Source organism: Pantherophis guttatus, chromosome 3, assembly GCF_059756535.1.
Source record: "Pantherophis guttatus breed Tessera chromosome 3, ASM5975653v1, whole genome shotgun sequence".
NCBI classification, from domain to species: domain Eukaryota; kingdom Metazoa; phylum Chordata; class Lepidosauria; order Squamata; family Colubridae; genus Pantherophis; species Pantherophis guttatus.
The window spans coordinates 9,997,635-10,019,369 of NC_142065.1; the positions used below are offsets into that span (position 1 = coordinate 9,997,635).

At 42.3% G+C, this 21,735-nt stretch overlaps 1 protein-coding gene across 1 annotated transcript in view; it reads right to left on the reverse strand.

Annotated features, from left to right (window-relative positions):
• COL9A3 (collagen type IX alpha 3 chain) overlaps positions 1–20,808 on the reverse strand; it is a 70,143-nt gene extending 49,335 nt beyond the window's left edge. The window contains exons 1-11 of the mRNA XM_060684369.2: positions 20,505–20,808; positions 15,986–16,054; positions 14,119–14,154; positions 12,604–12,675; positions 12,030–12,083; positions 8,149–8,184; positions 7,482–7,505; positions 7,211–7,264; positions 4,873–4,926; positions 4,452–4,490; positions 26–82 (exon numbers count right to left, since the gene is read on the reverse strand). Of these exons, the coding sequence (XP_060540352.2) occupies positions 26–82; positions 4,452–4,490; positions 4,873–4,926; positions 7,211–7,264; positions 7,482–7,505; positions 8,149–8,184; positions 12,030–12,083; positions 12,604–12,675; positions 14,119–14,154; positions 15,986–16,054; positions 20,505–20,567 (558 nt within the window). The 5' untranslated portion in view covers positions 20,568–20,808. The remainder of the gene's footprint in view (positions 1–25; positions 83–4,451; positions 4,491–4,872; positions 4,927–7,210; positions 7,265–7,481; positions 7,506–8,148; positions 8,185–12,029; positions 12,084–12,603; positions 12,676–14,118; positions 14,155–15,985; positions 16,055–20,504) is intronic.
• Between the last annotated feature and the right edge of the window lie 927 nt (positions 20,809–21,735).

The window sequence follows — 21,735 nt, forward strand, 5'->3', positions numbered from 1 at the left end:
AGTTTAATTAAAAAGTACTCCGTACCTTGAATCCTGGTATTCCTGGTGGTCCTGGAAGGCCCGGTGGACAGAGCGATGAACACTATATTCCAAACAAACCAGAAATTAATACCAGAGTTATAAAATAATCCACAAGACGGTCACTTTTCATCAGTAGGTAGTGCTCACTTACTGATCTCAATTGGGACTGGCAGCTCCATTGCTTAACAACACAGTTGTTAAGTGAAACATCACGTGACAGTGCCAACTTATTTCTGGCTGGGGCCATTAAGTGAATCACTTGTGGTCATTAAGAGCGATGTCATGTGACCAAGACTTGTGACTTCCTGCTGGCTTCCCCAATGATTTTGCTTGTTGGGAAGTCGGCGGTGAAGATCACAAATGGCAGATCACATGACCTTGCGATGTTGTGTCCATTGGGATGGTGAGCCATTTGCATCCAAATTGCGATCACGTGACTGAGGGGATGCTGTGATGATGGCTACAAGCTTGAGGACCAGCTGCAAATCTCCTTTTTCGGCGTTCGTGTGATTTCAAACAATCACTGAACGAATGATCAGTAAATGAGGACCATCTGTAATAATTCAGTCACCAGGCAATCAAGATAATTGGATTACTGTAGATTTCATTTAGCTTTGTTCATGCTGGATTAAGTGTTTTAGGATTTTCAGAGAGCCAATCTGCAACCTAGGTAAAGGTAAATGTTCCCCTCGCACATATGTGCTAGTCGTTCCCGACTCTAGGGGGCAGTGCTCATCTCCATTTCAAAGCCGAAGAGCCACTGCTGTCCGAAGATGTCTCCGTGGTCATGTGGCCGGCATGACTAAACATCAAAGGCGCACAGAACGCTGTTACCTTCCCACCAAAGGTGGTCCCTATTTTTAATATTTTAATAATACCATATTCTAATTTCAGGCAGAGAAGAGGAAAGAGGGGAATTGCTGCTGTTTGCTGCCTAACTTCTGTAAGATTTTTTTTTCAGTAAGATGGCAGAAAGAATTTTTAAACTTCTCATTGAGTAGCAATTAGGTAGCTGAAGAGTTTGTCAAAACAACAGATGTGAAGTCTTGCAATGCTGTTTGCTACCCTCCCATTAGTGTCATGTTTATTTTATCATGAAGAATCAAAACATTTTTCCTCAAAATATAAAGCACAGCAGCCCTCTCCCTGTGGAAAGATGTTATCGCTCATGGGATAAATATATAGCAAAATATATTTGATCTTTTTTATTTCCAAGGTGAACTGGAAAGGGCAAGGGAGGGAGGGAGGAAGAGAGGGAGGGACGGAGGGAGGGAGGGAGGGAGGGAGGAAGGAAGGAAGGATCACCCCAACGATGCCCTTGAAGTGATGTCCCAGTGCCTGGAGGCCGTACGGATCTGGATGGGGAGGAACAGGCTCAGGCTCAACCCATCCAAGACCGAGTGGCTGTGGTTTCCGACGTCCCGATATAGTCAGCTAATGCCATCGCTGACTATTGGGGGCGAATCATTGGCCCCCACGGATAGGGCTCGCAATTTGGGCGTCCTCCTGGATTCACGGCTGTCGTTAGAAGAGCATGTGACGGCCGTGTCCGGGAGGATTTTTCATCAGGTTCGCCTGATCCGCCAGTTGCGTCCCTATCTAGATCGGGACTCCCTACACACAGTCACTCATGCCCTCGTTACTTCTCGTCTGGATTACTGCAATGCTCTCTACATGGGGCTCCCCTTGAGGTGCACTCGGAGGCTCCAACTGGCGCAGAGTGCGGCCGCGCGGGTGGTGATGGGAGCGACATGGAGTTCCCATGTGACACCTCTCCTGCGCGAGCTGCACTGGCTCCCGGTGGTCTTCCGAGTGCGCTTCAAGGTTCTGGTTATCACCTTTAAAGCGCTCCATGGCTCAGGACCTGGTTATTTACGGGACCGCCTGCTACCACCAATAGCCTCCCACCGGCCAGTACGCTCCCATAGAGAGGGGCTCCTCCGGGTGCCGTCGGCCAAACAATGTCGGCTGTCGGCCCCTAGGGGGAGAGCCTTCTCTGTGGGGGCACCTACGATTTGGAACGAGCTCCCCCCGGAGATACGTAGGATCCCGGATCTGCGCACCTTCCGCCGCGCACTTAAGACTTTTCTATTTTATCAAGCTGGCCTGGCCTAAATCTTCCCCCTTTTTAAATGTGGAAATTTTAAATTTTTAAATTTTAAATTCGTCTTTTTATAGGGGTATGGGTAAGGCATTTTAAATTGGGGAGCCATTTTAGATTTAATTCTGTTTTAATCGTATTTTAATTGTTTGTATTGTATGTTTTTAACTTTGGCTGTGCACCGCCCCGAGTCCTTCGGGAGAGGGGGCGGTATAAAAATCTAATAAATAAATAAATAAATAAATAAATAAATAAGGAAGGAAGGAAGGAAGGAAGGAAGGAAGGAAGGAAGGAAGGAAGGAGCCAGAAGCAGGGAGGGGAGGAAGAAAGAAGGAATGAGAAGAGGAAGTGGAAAAGGAAGAAGGGAGGGAGGGAGGGAAGGAAGGAAGGAAGGAAGGAAGGAAGGAAGGAAGGAAGGAAGGAAGGAAGGAGCAGAAGCAGGACAAAAAGGGAGGGGGAGAGGAAAGAAGGAATGAGAAGAGGAAGAGGAAAAGGAGGAAGGGAGGGAGGGAACAAAGGAAGAAAGGAAGGAAGGAAGGAAAAGAAGCAGGACAAAAAGGGAGGGGGAGAGGAAAGAAGGAATGAGAAGAGGAAGAGGAAAAGGAGGAAGGGAGGGAAGGAAGGAAGGAAGGAAGGAAGGAAGGAAGGAAGGAAGGAAGGAAGGAAGGAAAAGAAGCAGGACAAAAAGGGAGGGGGAAGGAAACAAGGAATGAGAAGAGGAAGAGGAAAAGGAGGAAGGAAGGAAGGAAGGAAGGAAGGAAGGAAGGAAGGAAGGAAGGAAGGAAGGAAGGAAGGAAGGAGCAGAAGCAGGACAAAAAGGGAGGGGGAGAGGAAAGAAGGAATGAGAAGAAGAAGGGGAAAAGGAGGGAAGGAGGGAGGGAGGGGAGGAGGAGAAGGGAAAACATAAAAAAGGGGGAAGGGATAGAGGAAAGAGGGAAGGAGGAACAGGAAGAAAAGGAAGTTTATACTACCTCAAAACTCACATCCTGGATCTCTTTTGAAAACATATTGATTCATCATTTCGGCATATATTTCTTATCTTTCTGGTGCTGCAAAACGCTGCAAAGGGCAGCTTGCGACTAGCCAAAATTAGTTTCATAAAACCTCATAGTGAAAAATGATCCACCAATTATTCAAGGCGAGAAGGTCATCATTAAAACTAAAATGATACTACGGTAATTTTTATTGACGTAATTTTTTTTTCAGAAGACTTATAAGGCAGTCCATTTTACAGTACACTGCATGCAGTCCTGCTGGGCACTCACAACAATTGCAGCTTTCTCCTGTTAAATAAGAATACCTGTTCTCTTTTCTCTGACATTATTATTACTATTAAATTTATTTGCCACCTATCTCATCACCCTTGATTTTCATGTTCTAGCTGGTGTTCCTACTCAGTCAAGCTTCCTAAAACAGCTCACTTAGTCCTGAGTATCTTGGGCTCTCCAGTACTAATGATCAGCTTTCATTCATGTGTCCATACAACCCTGTGAGGTGAGAGTTCATTGTGATTTCCCCTTATGTCACAGTAGCTGGCTCTGCATTGCTGACTATGTGTGGGATCCCAAGCTAAGTAGGGTCAGACCTGATTAGTATTTGGATGGGTTATTTCTTCAATTCTCTCATCCCAGACTGGAGAACTGAAGACATATTTATTTGATTATTTATATCCCACCTTTATTACTTTGGGGGGAAAAAAACCCTCAAGGGAGTGAACATATCTAATAAACTTTCCTCCCCCTATTTTCCCCACAGCAACAACCCTCTGAGGTAGGTTGGGCTGAGAGAGAATGACTGGCCCAAGATCACCCAGCAGCTTTTCATGCCTAAGGCGGGACTAGAACTCACAGTCTCCTGTCGATTGGCCCAAAGTCACCCAGTTGCCTTTTATGCCTAAGGTCGGGCTAGAACTCACAGTCTCCTGGTGATTGGCCCAAAGTCACCCAATAGCTTTCATGCCTAACGCAGGACTAGAACTCACAGTCTCCTGGTGAGAACCAAGGACCGTATAGTTCACCCTGAGCTACAAATATTCTCTTCTATTGATAGGGTACAATTTTGCACCACTGTAAAGGAGATTCATTTCAAGAGACTTTGCCTAGTGCCTAAATTAGTCTTCCTCAGCCTTGGCAACATAAAGACGCATGGACTTCAACTCCCAGAAGTCCCTAGTCAGCTATGGATGGCTGGGAATTCTGGGAGTTGAAGTCCATGCCTCTTCAAGTTGCCAAGGTTGAGAAACACTGGTTTAAATAAACAATGTTGATGTTTGAATATGCCAACTAAATAAGATCCCACGCAGAAACCTGAAAAGTGGAAAAATACGCACCTGAAGATCTCTAGTATGGTCAAACGCTCCAGGGAGACCCTGCAACAAGGAAAATGCAGCACGTTACATATGGAGTATAGCAGTGGTGAAATATAAAATTTGTTACTACTGGTTCTGTGGGCGTGGCTTGGTGGGGGGGTAATGTGACTGGGTGGGCATGGCCAACTTTTTTTTTTTTTTTTACTTTTAAAAGCATTTTTTCTACAACCTTAAAAAGTTGCAGAAAAAAATGCTTTTAAAAAGCCTCTGACGATCAGGCAACTCAGCTGGGATCGTCAGAGGCTTTTAAAGGCATTTTTTTTCCCTACAACCTCTTTGGTCAGAACCTGCTGAATACCACCTCTACTCTCCCCCCCAAACTTCTCGGTCCACAAATCCTGAAAGGTTGGGGAACTTTGATCTAAAACAAATCTTAACTTACGGGTGGTCCCGGAGCTCCTGGTGATCCAGAAAAACCCGGAAGTCCAGACGGTCCCTAAATAGAAGAAGAAATAAAATCAGTTCCAAAGCAGACACTTTCAACTGACATTATATTTAATGATTTATGGAAAGCATCTTTATCTAGTTTACTGACTGGCAGAATGGGAGTTGTGTCTATTTACCGGTATATTTTACTTATTATATCTGAGCAAATTTGGCTTTCACCCCCTTCCCATATATGGCTTAGTAGTAAGGTAGTCCTCGACTTACTACCATATTTGGAACTGGAAAAAATTCATTGTTAAGTGGTGTGGTTGTTAAGTGAGATGTAATGTGGCCAGATCTGATTTTGCAATCTTTTTAGCCATGGTCATTAAGCGAGACATCAAATGATAGCAATAGCACTTAAGACTTATATACAGCTTCACAGTGCTTTTACAGCCCTCTCTAAGCAGTTTACAGACTCAGCCTATTGCCCCCAACAATCTGGGTCCTCATTTGACTGACCTCGGACGGATGGAAGGCTGAATCAACCTTGACCCGGTAAGGATTGGACTCCAGACTGTGGGTAGAGTTAGCCTGCAATACTGCATTCTAACCACTGCGCCAACACAGCTCATGATTTATGACCTTCCCTAACAGCATCCCATGCTGTGGTTGTCGGAAGTCAACCAGGAAGGTCGGAAATAGCAATCATGTGTCCCTGGAACACTGCACCTATCTTAAATGCATGCCAATTGCCATGCACCTGAATCGTAATCATATGGTCATGGGGATGCTGCAATGGTCATAAGTGTGATTGTCAGTTTGTAACATTGAAAACTCGTTAAATGAATGGCCGTATCTCGAGAACTACCTGTAGCAATTTCCAGTAGTGCAAATAAAAGCTGAATAAATGTAATCTTAGCCCACCAAGAGCCTTGGTGGCGCAGCAGACTAAAGCGCTGTTAAGTAACACCAGCTGCCTGCAATTACTGCAAGTTCAAATCTCACCAGGCTCAAGGTTGACTCAGCCTTCCATCCTTCCGAGGAAGGTAAACTGAGGACCCGGATTGTGGGGGCAATAAGCTGACTTTGTATAAAAAAGAACACCGCTTGTGGGGGCCGAAAGCCCTACTAAGCAGGTATATACAAAAGTATGAAGGCTATTGCTTAATGCATTGTAAGCTGCCCTGAGTCTCCGGAGAAGGGCGGCATATAAATCGAACCAATAAATAAACAATAAATAAACTCTTTTAAAGGACACCACGATCTACAAGCCAGCATATTAAATTATAATTATTTATTAAATGTATAGGCCTCTCGTCTTGCGGTTTGAGGTGACCTTGAAATGTCTCAGCTTTAGTCCAAAGAACCAGCTGTCAGCCTCTAATGGAGGACAATTTTTGGGAAAATATCACAAGCAGTGGGGTCCTTGGTGCTCTCTGAACTTGGTTGTTTTCTTGCAGACATTTCAATACCAAACTAGGTAACATCATCAGTGCTAGAAGGAAATGGGGATTGCTGTCTGTTTATATACAGACAAGTGGCTTGCCCTTACTGTAAACACAGCCTAATAACCCAACCACCAAGAGCACTATCACCAACAACTGCATGTAAACAGAGAACCAAACCCTACTGCCTTCTAGCACTGATGATGTTACCTAGTTGGGTAATGAAACGTCTGCCAAAAAACAACCAACTCAGAGACTACCAAGGACCCCACAGTTCAACCTTGAGATACAAATATTCTATCGAGATCACAAGCAGTTCTTGGAAGACCTTAAATCTCCATTCTGTATTGTTCAGATGCTCCCCAAATGGCAAGGGGGTAGGAAGAAATTGCATGGTAATAATATCCTAGATGGAAGTTTATCCAGTAATGGGATTCAAATAATTTAACAACCGGCTCGCCTAGGGTCATGTTGGCTGTCATGGGAGGCATGGCTCATCCCCATCCTCCAGCTCCGCCGCACAAGCAGAACAAGCCTCCCGCGACAGCCAACCTGATCCTGGACGAACTGTTTGTTAAATTACCCACCCCTATCAAAGTGGATCCTGGGTGCTGCGCTGCAATGGAGAAACGGGCAATGGAGCAGCCAGCATGAGGGAAGGAGGAGGAGCAGGGAGAAGAAAGAGGGAAAGCGGCCTTTTCCTTCCCTCGTGCCGGCCACTCCGTTGCCCGTTTCTCCATTACAGCACAGCACAGTGCCCAGGATCCACTTTGATAGCTGGAAGTCGGCAATTTAACAACCGGTTTGCTTGAACCGGTGCGAACCGGCTGAATCCCACCACTGAGTTTATCCCATTATGAAATTCTGTCCTGGATACATCAGAACAAGAAAAAGAAAGAAACTTACCGGTGAGCCTTTCTGTCCCCTTCCTCCTGGAAGACCACTGGTGCCCGGAGATCCCTGATAAAAGGGAGAAGACAAATAAATGTTATTGTTTATTCTTTTCTTTAAAAAAAAAAAGAGGAGAGAACTCCAAACTTGCTCTCCCCCCAAGTTCTTTGTCTGGTCACTCCAGCCCTTTAAGGACAGCAGAGAATGGCTTCAGGACTCACTTTGAAGGACCCGAATCCAATCACATTTATTCTTTTTCCTAAAAAAATTTTAAAAAATGATTTACCGGTGGCCCTGCCGGTCCTTTGCCCTGAAAACGAAAAGGAAAACACATAGTTAAATTGGCACAATTCTAGAAGAACTGGTCATTTGGAAATCTGCTCCTCCCACCCATTCTTCTTCCCTTACAGGCAGTCCTTAACTTACAACCATTCACTTAGTGACCGTTCAAAGTTAAAACGGTGCTGAAAAAAGTGACTTAGGACCATTTTTCACACTTTTTAGTTCTAGGTTATAAGAAGCAACGGATGGAAATTAATCAAGGAGAGAAGCAACCTAGAACTAAGGAGAAATTTCCTGACAGTTAGAACAATTAATCAGTGGAACAACTTGCCTCCAGAGGTTGTGAATGCTCCAACACTGGAAGTTTTTAAGAAGATGCTGGATAACCATTTGTCTGAAGTGGTGTAGGGTTTCCTGCCTAAGCAGGGGGTTGGACTAGAAGACCTCCAAGGTCCCTTCCAACTCTTCTCTTCTCTTCTCTTCTCTTCTCTTCTCTTCTCTTCTCTTCTCTTCTCTTCTCTTCTCTTCTCTTCTCTTCTATTCTATTCTATTCTATTCTATTCTATTCTATTCTTAACTCTAAGTGGTTTTTAACTACAATGGGATTTTTCCCATATAATTTTTTACTAGATTGCTTAATGGGAGAAACAGACATGGATCTCTTCACTTACCGCTGGCCCAACAGATCCTGCTGCTCCTACACTTCCCTAGGAGAGCAAAACACAAAAATTAGTACTCTACGTCTTAAAAAGACTGCTGATACAAGAATAATCCTTCAGCTCTCAGAAGAAAAGTAGGATAGATTAAGAAAAAAATTAATACACACAGAGAAATGGTTGAGGTACATGGAAAGAGATCTTATTTATGCCAGTAAACATAATTGTTGAACTACATGATGCGGCTTTATCAGATCAATATATATGCTGCTGTGTTCACACCGCAACTCCAGACCAGATGCAAACATATCTTATCTTAAAAGAGAAATTTAAAACACACACAAAAAAGCTGTGGTTACAGAAACGTATTTTAACTGGAAAAATCACTCGTAAAAACATTTATACTAGTTCGGTGATGGCTAACCTTTTTGCCATCGCGTGCCAAAAGCAGGGGGAATGCAGGGGGGGGGGTCACCCATAATTCAATGCGCCTGCACGCGCAATCCCCCCACGCTCCCCACACTTTTGGCATGCATATCACGGTGGGCCCAATAGGCCTGTTTTTTGCCCTCCCCAGGCTCCAGAGGCTGATATTGTCAGGTTTCGTTGCTATCTTAAATAAACTTCATTCTCAAACGCAAGGTCTCTAATGAATCTTTTTTTTTTTTTTTTAAGAATAGGAGAACGACATCCCTGAACTCTGTGTGCAGCCAAAACTGGCACCTCCTTCCAAACCCCTCCCTTTCCGTTCCTCGACCCCAATGTCTCATTGGCCATCGTGCAGATCCATCTCTTCGTCCCAAGCACTTTCTTTTCACAGGAATTTCCCCCCTCCCTCTGTCACCCAGGTAACGCTATCTACTGAAGAGCAGGGAACTAGGTAAAAGTTCATCTCAGCATTAAAGCAAAGCTTCTCCCTCTTTCATTCATTCATGTCAGCGCTGAAGGAGATCATAATTTGGAACGCTGACAGATATGAGGTTGGCTCCAAACTTCCCATCCTTTCATAAGGGCCTAAAGACCTGGTTCTGCCAGTTGGCTTGGAGCTCCAATGAGAAAGCAACAGCAGTGAAGATAGTTGATAGATTAACAATAGATCCCACGTCCCCCCCCCTATTCCCGCCCTTCCCATCTTTTCATTGGGCTGCAGTGTTTGGCTTTTTGTATTAATTTATTTATGTCTTTTCGCTTCATCAACATCTTCATCATTTCAGGCATTGTCTATCCGCTGCAGGATGAAGGTCCCTTCCACATGTTTCCAACCTGTCCTGAACTTTCTTTTGCCAATTGGGCCAGCCATACTTGCTGATGTCTTCCATCTTGTTTCAAGTGTCAGCCCTGGAGGCCATCTTTTTCTTTGGATCTTCAGGGCTGCCACACTTAGTGCTGTGGGAAACTGGGAGTGGGGATTGCATAGAGTTGAACAGATATCTAGCCAAAACAACATTCTTTTCTCTGGGAGTCAAGGACGTTCAGCCTGCACCTGGAGTGGCTTGAGTAGGAGGCATCTGCAGTTGGGACGGTGCATTGACTGGGCCATATGTTGGACATGTGGGTGCAGGGGAAGGACTTGGACTTTCACTTGGGTGGGGAAAACCTGGAAGCTTTCAGATTCAGGTTTTCCCAGATGTGCTAATATGACATCTCCAATAAAATGGACATTGAGGAACTTCTAGCCTTGGAGTCTTCTTTCGTTGGGGGTGTTACTTGGAACCCTGACATGAAGTCTCTTTCATGGACGCTTTTGATCAAATGGGATCCATTCTATGACTGCCTCGGTCCACCTGCGATCAGTTCTTCTTGCTATGTGACCAGCCCATTTCCATTTCAGTTCTTTTACTTTCTTGATGATATTGTATAATTTTGTTTGTTCTCTAATCCATGCGCAAGTCTTTCTATCTTGTCTTGTAATCCCAAGCATGTCCCTTTCCATGGCTCTTTGTGTCACTTGTAGCTTTTGTATCGATTGTGAGGTTAGTATCCATGTTCCACTGGCATATATTAAGAGCCTTGGTGGTGCAGCAGACTAAAGCACTGTTAAGTAACACCAGCTGCCTGCAATTACTGCAAGTTCAAATCTCACCAGGCTCAAGGTTGACTCAGCCTTCCATCCTTTCGAGGTAGGTAAAATGAGGACCTGGTTTATGGGGGCAATATGCTGACTTTGTATAAAAAAGAACACCGCTTAGGGGGGAGCCGAAAGCCCTACTAAGCAGGTATATACAAAAGTATGAAAGCTATTGCTTAACGCATTGTAAGCCGCCCTGAGTTTCCGGAAAAGGGCGGCATATAAATCAAACCAACAAATAAATAAATAAATAAATAAATAAATAAATAAATAAATAAATAAATAAATAAATAAATGTAGTCTTTTGGCTTACATAGTTTTTAGGATTATAAAATGCCCATACTTACCCTGAGGTAAGCTGGGCAGCCATTAAATGTTGAATGAATGAGTGAATGAATGAATGAGAGGATTAATGGGAGAAAATGCTTTGAAATGGAGTCAAAACAAGTTTGTGTTTGGGCACACAAAGAATGGCCAAATTATAAGTGACTGATTTCTCCCGTTCAGACTGAATTGATAAAACCACTGGCTGCATCACTGAAGCCATCTTGTTTTCTACCTCAAGTGATTTTTCACATTTCACATCTACTGTAATTTTCCTTGCTTCCTCCCCCTTCTGCTGTATAACCAGGTATTTTTCTTCCTTTCCACCTTACCAAATTCTCGGAGTCTGAATTTCAACTTGGGAGAATATGTTGACATGCTTGCCTTTAATTGTGCACTTGAATATCCGTCAAAGTCCATTCAATTTTGCTAATTAAAACCTTTAAGAGTGTGCTTGGGGCACAAAAGACTAAATTGAAACTTGAGGGCTGAATGAAATAGGTGTGCTTTCAGAAAACAACTAAATAAGGACAAATTCCTTATTTGTCTAATCATACTTGGTCAAGTAAAGTATTCAATTCAATTCAGTTCAGTTTAATCCAATTCCATTCAATTTGGATAGCAAAAGTTTGGCATTTATTTAGCATTGTACTCAAGACTAGCAATATTTTTATTTATTAAAGGTGACCTTTTATGTAGAAGTGCATGTACAGGAGGCAAAAAATGGTAATTAGCTCCAACCTACCTTCAAAAATCAGGCTGCAATTGTTTTTAAAGTTCACATCCATTCACAAATGCCAGGTTATTTGTTTTCTTTTAAATCATTTTATGTTTTTTCCAGTCTATGGAATGTCCCCCATGACCTTGGCTGGTTAGAAAATAATTGTTTGTGTTGCTTTCCTTTGTAATAGCTTCTGGAGGAGAACATTTCACTTTCTAACTAGAAAGTTGTTAAACAGGGCTGTCAGTTCTCATAAGAAGTCATCCACCCAATCCTAACCCTTTCTGAGCTCAGTCCCCTAATTTGCAGAAATTTAATTAATGTTCAATCTTCCCCCATGAAAATCCTGTTAGGGGATCTTGGGGGAACTGTCAATTAAATCAAAACTAAACAAGTTCCTTCACACAAGTATTTTTTAAGCTTGGTATTTTAAGATGTGTGGACTTCAATTCCCCAAATTATCCCAGAATTGTCCAGTCAGCATATGTGAACTTCAACTCCCAGAATTCCCCAGCCAGCCTGTGTGAACATCAACTCCCAGAATTCCCCAGCCAGCCTATGTGAATATCAACTCCCAGAATTCCCTAGCCAGTATGCTGACATCGAGAATGCTGGGAGTTGAAGTCCACACCTGTCAAGTTGGAAAAATCTTGTTTCGGATCTTAATAATAACAACAACAATGTGTTTCAATGTGTTCATGCTGGACACAGCTTGGGATAACTCATCCTTAGTTGAAGAGCTGCACAATAATGAGCTTCAGTACCAATAAAATGATTACTTACTCGGTCTCCTGGGGATCCTATTGGTCCAGGCGGGCCATCCAAACCTGTTAAACCCTGAGAATGAATGAGAAGAAGATATTAGAAAGAATATTAGAATGTATTAGAGCAAGGATCTCCAACCTTGGCAACTTTCAGACTTGTGGACTTCAAGACTTGTGGCAACTTTCAGACTTGTGGACTTCAACTCCCAGAGACTTCTACTCCCAGAGTTCCTCAGCCAGCTTTGCTGGCTGAGGAACTCTGGGAGTTGAAGTCCACAAGTCTTAAAGTTGCCAAGGTTGGAGACCCCTGTATTAGACAGAATAGGAATCGGGAGAAAATTGAAAATAGAAGAACCATCATTCTCCTTAAACCAAAATGTGACCACTTTTTAATGTTTGGATGGAAGACAACAAGAAACTCTTAATGGTCTAAGTCACATTGAAAACTTGGCAAATTGTTTGTTTGGCACTGATCAGGTGCCACGGTACTTTTGGATCCGGAGATAATAAACACCCCGGTGGATAAAGAAATTTATCTCCTGTGGACGATGGGAAGAGGAGACGATAAAACACAGGAAAGCTTGAATACTTACATCTACCCCAGGAAGGCCTGGTAAACCAGCATCTCCTTTCTTCCCAGGTTTCCCTCGTGATCCTTTGAGGCCCTGAAACCAGGTAAATAGACAAGGCGTAAGACCACACTTGGAATATTGTGTCCAGTTTTGGTCATCCTGATATAAAAAAAGGTGTTCAGAGAGACTCTAAAAAGAGTGTGTCAGGGTTCCAAGTAATGCACCCATAGAAAACAAACTCCGAGGCACTTGAGCGCCTCAAAGAATGGTTTATTGGATACATCGTATTGGCACAAACTGGTGAAAGCCGACTCTGAGATTCCCTGCGACTTTCACCTACTGTACTTTTCGTGGGTATAAGACACACTTTTTCCCCCCTAAAAGAGAGTGGAAATGTTGATGCATCTTATACACCAAACACAGCCATTTTTTGCCTCCCAAAACCCTGCCCCACGCATCCCGTTTTTGCTAAAAACAGGCCCATTTTTCACAAAAACGGGATGCCTAGAAGGTTTGGGAGACCTGCAGAGTGCTCCTGGGGACTGGGGAGGGCAAAAATGCAATGCATGAGGGGTTTGGGAAGCCAAAAACGGGCCCGTTTTTCACAAAAATGGGACGCACAGAGGATTTGGGAGGCCTGCAGAATGCTCCTGGAGGCCAGGAAGGGCAAAACCTGGACACACGGAGGCCAAAAACTATTTTTTTTCTTGTTTTCCTGCCACAAAGAAGAGAGGGGTCAACCTATTCTCCAGAGGACCTGAAGGCAGGACAAGAAGCAACGGATGGAAACTAATCAAGGAGAGAAGAACCAACCTAGAACAGGGGTCTCCAACCTTGGCAACTTTAAGACTTGTGGACGTCAACTCCCAGAATTCCTCAGCCAGCAAAGCAAAGCTTCTTCTTGAAAACTGGCTGAGGAATTCTGGGAGTTGACGTCAACAAGTCTTAAAGTTGCCAAGGTTGGAGACTCCTGACCTAGAACTAACGATAAATTTCCTGACGTGAGAACAATTGATCAGTTTGCCTTCAGAAGTTGTGGGTGCTCCATCGCTGGAGGTTTTAAAGAAGAGATTGGACAACCCTTTGACTGAAATGGTATAGGGTTTCCTGCTAGAGGAGGGGGTTGGACTAGAAGACCTCCAAGGTCCCTTCCAACTCTGTTATTCTTGTCAATATAACAATCACAGACTTGTAACAACATGATGACAGAATACCCAGCTTTAATAAGTGATTTACCAACTGGTGTGCGGGCTGCAGGCTCAAATGTTTGGTTGGCTTCTCATTCATTCCCATATCTCTCAATCTTGAAGGTTCTCTAGGTTTAACTCTCTTTCTTCCTTTAGAAGTTCTAAAGTAGTAATAGAAAATGGTCTGGAGATGTTCCTTTACTTCAAAAACTGGCCAGATATTTAGCAGTTTTTCTTGCAGTCCTTTTTGTTTCCATGCTTGGATCTCCTTCCTATCAAAAATTATTTCTGCCTATTTCTTGAAGATCGTTCCAACAAAATAATATTGTCCCAACAGAATAATACTTACTGGTGTTCCTGGCAAACCTGGGGGCCCAGGTTCTCCCTAAACAGGTAAGGAAAAAGAGAGAAATATTAACAATGAATGGTTGCAGGAACTGGGCATAGCTAGTCTAGTGAAGAGAAGGACCAGGGGAAACATAATAGCAGTATTCCAATTTTTGAGGGGCTGCCACAGAGAGGAAGGGGTTCAAGCTATTTTCCAAAACCCCTGAAGGCCAGACAAGGAATAATGGATGGAAACTGATCAAAGAGAAATTCAACCTGGATATAAGGAGAAATTTTCTGACAGTGAGAACAATCAACCAATGGAACAGAAGTTGCCTTTGGAAGTTGTGGGAGCTTCATCACTGGAGGCTTTCAAGAAGAGATTGGACTGCCATCTGTCAGAAATGGTGTAGAGTCTGCTTGGCCAGGGGGTTGGACTAGATGACCTACAAGGTCCCTTCCAACCCTGTTAATCTGTATCTCTGTAATGCTGAGGTGGACCCATGTTAAAATAGCAGAAAATAATTATTTTCTCCAAAGTGTGGCGTGTTGTTTTGCTAGAATAAATAAATGTATTACTGTGATTTTTTCCCCCTCTCCCACAGGGATACAATGCCAGTTTTGATGGATGCCAGTTTTCCTAACATTTCATTAATTCACGTTAATGCTGATCACAGGGCGAAACAAGCCTTTTCCAACGAAGCATGTATTTAAACATTCATCTTAGTAATTCGTGATTAAGCTTTTGTTTTTGCCTTAATTTAAGTGAATCGGGGCTTGAATTTGTCCCAGAGAAGCAATTGTGGGCTTTTTATTTTTTCCTCAGGAAGAAGCCTTAATTGACTTTTCTTGGTGCCTCCTCAAGAAAGGTAGACTGAGGTAATCTCATAAAGGAGAAAGGAAGGATTCTAGGCTACATCGAACTTCATAAAATCCACTGCAAATCATCCAGTTTAATCTGTAGCTGACCGCAGAAACCTTCTATCCCTTTCTCCTTCTAGTCTGAACTTATTTATATTTATTTATTTATTGATTGATTGATTAGCCTATAGGCCATATCAACGTGCAGGTTCAAACACATATTACCAATAAAATTCTAAACAAACAATTTAAAATGAGCGTAGGGTAAACTACAACACAGTAGTGGCCATAATTGTGGAAACCTTTTGAGAAATGAGTATTTTCTAAAACTATCTAAAGGCACCACTTTTTTTGGAGTAGGACCATAAAATTATATATCAATGGAAAGATAATTTAATCAAGAATGTAATGCAATAACTTTTATGAAGGATTTGCTATTAGAATAGCAGTTACAGGATAAAGAAGACAAGAGAAACATGTAGAAAAAAATGAGATATACAAAAATTATCACCATAGAAAAAGCGAGATATACAAAAATGATCACCATGTCAGTTAATACTTAGTTGGGTAACCTTTAGCATGAATTATGGTCTTACAACCTCTTCCCATGGAGTGAACCAAGTCTTTTAGTTCTGCAGCTGTGATAATTTGAAACCAAGATTGAATGATTGCTTCTATTAACTGGGTTTTATTGCTGAGTCGCTTCTGACTAACAAGTTTCTTTAGTCGGCTCCATAGATTTTCAATTGGGTTAAGGTCTGGGCTATTCCCAGGCCATTCCAGCAGTGGAGTAGGATTATCTTGAAACTCTCCAAAAAAGTGGTGTTATTAGCCAACAAACCTCAAAAATACATTTTTCCCAAAAGGTTTCCACAATTTTGGCCATCACTGTAGTTATAGGATAAAATTTAATACATAAACATGTAAAATAGAATAAAACGACATAAAATTGTATTTCTGTATCACCCCCTGGAATCTACCCCATTCAGGTTCTAGTCTGAACTAACTCTGGCCTCCTTGATACTTACATCAATGCCATCCTTGCCAGGTGACCCTGGAGGTCCCCGCGGTCCAGGCAAGCCTCGTGATCCTGGCCTCTGGAGAGAGGAAAATTGAAGCCTCACATCAGAAGAAAGCTACTGTTTGAACGTAGTGCACGACAACGCAAAATATTCAGACTCTTAAAATTCCAATAGAAATTGAAATTCATTGCAACCCCTTCTCCCTCCTTCTGGTGAATTGGGTATTCTTTGGGGCTGTCCCATTTTGGAAATAAACCTCCTGCTTCAAATAGCAATAGCACTTATATACCGCTTCACAGGGCTTTGCAGCCCTCTCTAAGCAGTTTACAGAGTCAGCCTATTGCCCACCCCAATAATCTGGGTCCTCATTTTACTGACCTCGGAAAGACATAAGGCTGAGTTAACCTTAAGCTGGTCAGAATCGAACTGCTGGCAGTTGGCAAAATGAGCTTGCCATCCTGCATTCTAACCATGGCTCTTTTTAAAATGCTCTGTCCACCTACTACAGGTAGTCCTCAACTTACGACCGCCACGGAGACCAAGGATTTCCATTGCTAAGCAAAGCGGTCGTTACGGGAACCGTGCCCCATTTTACAACCTTTTTTTTTTTTTTTTTGCCACAGTTAAGTGAATCACATGGTCAATACATGAATCCAGCCTCCTGCATTGACTTTGCTTGGGAAGAGCGCAGATGGAAATCACATCAATCTGGGACACTGCAACCATCATAAATATGTGCCAGTATTTATACGTGCCACCCAAATATTGATCACATGACCATAGGGATGCTGCAATGGTTGTTAAGTGTGAAAAATGATCATAAGTTCCTTTTTTCAGCACCGTTGTAAACTCGAACAGTCACAAACAAATGGTTGTAAATCAAGGATTATCTATATTCATTTAGTACAGCGTTCTTTTGGGGGGGATGGACGGACGGACATGGCTGTCATCCCCCTATCAAGAAACCTATTTGAACATATTTGAAAGATGCCCAATTGGGAGGATTCAATGCCGCTGTCTTTAGCTTATTTATTTTTATTTATTAAACAGATTTATATAGCCTCCCAACTTGCAGCTTGCAGACAGTGGTTCCAGGCGGTGTACAACATTAAAAACCCAGAGTTAAAAATCCACAGTTTAAACCCCTCCTCGCTCACAGCCCATGGAGGCAACAACACAACCAGATACACAACTTATTCCTCTTCGAATGGGGTTCTCAGCAGTGGTGGGTTCCAATGGGCGTTACCACCAGTTCCTTTCGCGCACGCACTTTGCGCGCGATCACCGTGCACTTTCTCGCTTCGCTCGCACATGCGCCAAACTTGCGCTCTGCGCAAGCGCATTAGATTTCTGCCTAGCTGAGGCCAGCAATCCACTCTGCCGCACCTATCAGCTGGGCTAAAAAACAACAAATAAAGGTAGGTATAACGCGGGGCAGGCAGGCGGGCCCAGCTCACAGTCATAGAGAACGGTTTGCTGACGTCACATCATCACCACTACCGGCTCGCCCGAACCGGGCTGAACCGGGAGCAACCCACCACTGGTTCTCAGGACTGCTGACAAAACCATGTCTTCAAGGCCTTGCAGACAAGTAACAGAGTTGGAGCTAGTCTTATCCCTGGGGAAATGATGTTCCAGAGGAAGGGAGCCACCACAGAGAAGGTCCTTCTTCCCGGGAATTAAGGAATGCCAAACTTCAAAGTATCCTAACCCATTAAAATTTATCTTATTTGCATCTCAGTGCAAATAAGTCCTCGACTTACAACCACAGTGGAGCGCAAAATTGCTAACTGTTGCTAACTGAGACAGTTTTTTAAAATAAATTTTATTTGTAAACTGAGGCAATTGTTAAATGAATTTTGCCCCATTTTACGATCTTTCTTGCTACTGTTGTTAAGCGAATCACTGCCGTTGTTAAGTTAGTAACACAGTTGTTAAGTTAATAACACAGTTGTTAAGTGAACAACTTTATAACAGGGTTCTGGGTACAGGCGTATCTTTAATTCCCAATGAATTTCACAGTTCAGTCCGATGGCACTACTTTCTAAATACCGGCAGTGTTTTATTTTCAGCTCTAGGTATGCAGGGGGAAAAAAAGATGCTATAAAAGGTTTCTTTATGTGGGGGAAAAAAAACCTTGGTCCCAGAAAGAAACTTTCAACCAATTTGTACCTACAAAGGTTTCATTGTATAGCAGGATTTGCTCACATCTGAGGAGAGATTCCCGATTCCTGAATTTGGCTGCAAAAAACATCCTGTGCACTTTGATTTGCTAATTAAGAAAGTGATATTTTCTCCATTATTCAGCCACATTAACCTATTTTAGGTTCTTTTTTAAAATATATTTTTTAACAGGGTAAATGCCTTGACTTACATTTGCCTCAAAAGCATTGCAAGTAGAGAACTAAACTAAATTGTGAATGCAGCTGAAAGTACAGAACTGAGATTTTGTACCTTGTGAAACTTAATCCTTGCACCTGAAGCATTTTTTTTCCAAACTGACTTTTTGCCTTTTTTTTTTAAATCCTCCCTATTTTTTTTTTACTAAAAAAGGAAAAAGGAAATTGAAAATATTTTAACTACAATGTGGCTACTGGGTGACAGGGCCTGTGACTTAAAACTTTCTATTATCTGATCCTGATGTGATTTGGAAGCCCAGCTCAGTAAAACTAGTCCAGTTTTTACTCTAAGTTCCCAATTATGAAATTGGCTTAGAAAAATAGTCTCCTTCATATGTTCCTCTATGAAAAGGTCAGGACATACACGGGGATGACAAAGATTAATTGCACATAAGTGAAACCTTCCTTTGGTGTTCTAAAAAAGTCCCAACATTATTTAAAGAAAAAAATTCTCACCCATTTCTGCATGGAATTTGGTTTTAAGTAGCTGGAGACCAATTTTTAGGATAATATTTATTGTCTTATTTTTGTGGAAGTTGTCACCAGAAAATGGATCTTCAGTAAATTATTCCCCAGTGCCAATTAGTTGTATAACTAATTTTATGAGGGGTCCTTAGTGCTCTCTGAGCTTGGTTGTTTTCTTGCAGAAGTTTCATTATCAAACTAGATAATGTTCTTGATTAATGCACTGATGATGTTACCTAGTTTGGTAATAAAACATCTGCAGGAAAAAAAACGAAGATCAGAGAGCACCAAGGACCCCTAATTTCAACTACAAATTGAACTACAAATATTCTTATCAGAACTAAATTTATTTCTGTAAGCTGCCTGGAGTCACTATGAGTGAGTTGGGGTGACCATATAGTTTTTTTATTGATAAATAAAAAATAAAAGAGATGTTATAGGTCAGGAGTCAGCAACCTGTAGCTCTGGAGCCACATGTGGCTCTTTCATCCCTCTACTGCGGCTCCCTGTCACTCAAAATATGTGTCACAACTGCCAATGTGCGACACCCGCCAGCACATGATTTATTGAGCTTTTCAACCCCCGGTAGGCCAACCATGGATAAATCCAAGAAAAGAAAAGTTTCATTTCTGCACGGATATTCAGATAAATTAACCTTAAAATTAAAAGACAAGGAAGACTCAAAATATTTTGAAGTATGGAATAGATGGTATAAGTGGATAAATCAAAAGAAAAAAGGGTAAAGACTAAATTTAGGAAAAATCAAAGGTAACAAATAAGCACCGTAAGGTAGATAGAATAAGAAATAAATCACTGTTTATATATGTATGTATATATGTACACACAGGTACATATATTTAGCTTGTCAGTGGAGTTGTGTATTGTATATGCAATTTTACGATTGAGAAAAATTTGTATAATTTTGTATTTTTAAATTTTTAAATTCAATAAAGTTTGTTTTTTAAAATTAAAAAAAGAAAGAAAAGTTTCAAAAGAAAAGAGAACGTTTAATTCAACTACATATACTAGTTTTGTGGTTGTTCTAGAAATAGTCAGGCACGGGAAGGGTTTTGTGGCTCCCAGTGTTTTCTTTTCTCTGGGAAACGGGTCCAAATGGCTCTTTGAGTGTTTAAGGTTGCAGACCCCTGTTATAGGTTTATGCAACTTTAGACACATACACACATGAAAAGAAGGAGTGAGAGTGATATGATAGCAATGTTCCAATATCGAAAGGGCTGCCACAAAGAAGCGGGGGTCAACCTATTCTCTAAAGAATCTGAAGGCAGAAAAAGAAGCAATGGATGGAAACTAATCAAGGAGAAAGCCAATCTAGAACTAAGGAGAAACTTTCTGACAGTTAGAACAATTGGAACAGCTTGCCTCTGGAAGTTGTGAATGCTCCAACACTGGAGGTTTTGAAGAAGAGATTGGACGACCATTTGTCTGAAATGTTATAGGGTTTCCTACTTGAGCAGAAAGTTGGACTAGAAGACCTCCAACCTGCCTTCCAATTCTGTTATTCTGTTATATATTAGCAAGGCAGCATCATCATTAATTATTTTAAAGGAGGATATTGTATCCATAAGTATAACAATCATTTTAGCTCTCTCAATGCTATAGGTTTGATGTTCTGGCCTTCCAAAAGGGAAAGAGACTCTTACCTGAGCAGAAGTGATGGCTAAAAGTTGAGATAAAAATATTCCAAGGAAAAATAAACCAGCCATCGTTGTCTCTGTTTAATTCCTTCCAGTCCCAAGGCACAAGAGAAGTTTTCTTCTTCCTTCCAAGTTTAATTAACTCCTTCCCCGCTGATCCAATCCACCTTTTCCTTCAGAACGAACCCACCTTCCTTCTAGAGTTTTCGGAAGGACAAGGGGAGACAGATCAATCAACCAGGGGCAGCATTCAGTGAGAGGTGGAAAAAAAAAACCCCCAGGTTCTCCAGAAAGGTGGGGGAGAAAGAAGGAGGGGCAGAAGGGCTGGTCCAACTTTAAAGTTGGACATGAGGCATTGCATTCACAGCTCAAGATTTCTTAGAGCGTGCTGTGTGCTTTCAGCTACAGAGCGGAGGAAAAGAGGCCCATTGTACACACAAAAAAGGGCTCGGTTTAGCAGCCGATGTATCTCGTCTATTTGCTCAAGAGAGCCTATTTCCCCTTGCAAAATGTGCTGATCTTTCCTTAGGGTTTTGGGGGACAAATATTAAGCTACGGTCTGGATAATCTCCTGAACACAGCAGCCCATCAGAGCAGTTAATGGTGGCCAAAAATATCCATGGGTATTTTCTAGCCCAATCGCTTGTAGTCTGGAGGTTTGTGGGATGAGGAATAAATTGTCCAAATTGGTAGCAAAAGATCGCAGATACGTATCTTGTGGGGTGATGGGAGTGATGATGATAATTTTTTGACAAATGGGATACGACACACAACAGATTCTGCAAGGACCCAATGACCTTGTGGCTTTTACCTCCATTTCATGTAAGTATTAGGCAGTGGTGAAATCCAATTTTTTTTTACTACCGGTTCTGTGGGCGTAGCTTGATGGGCGTGGTGTGGCTTGGTGGGCATGGTAGGGGAAGGATACTGCAAAAATCTCCATTCCCACCCAGCTCCAGGGGAAGGATACTGCAAAATCTCCATTCCCACCCCACTCTGGAGCTAGCCAGAGGTGGTATTTGCCAGTTTTCCAATCTACTCAAAATTTCCGCTACCAGTTCTCCGAACTGCTCAAAATGTCCGCTACCGGTTCTCCAGAACCTGTCAGAACCTGCTGGATTTCACCCCTGGTATTAGGGTGTGGTGGAAGGAGTGGCGCGGTGGTCTAGAGGTGGAGCTCTTGCCTCACAATCAGAAGGCTGTGAGTTCGACCCTAGGTAGAGGCAGATATTTCTCT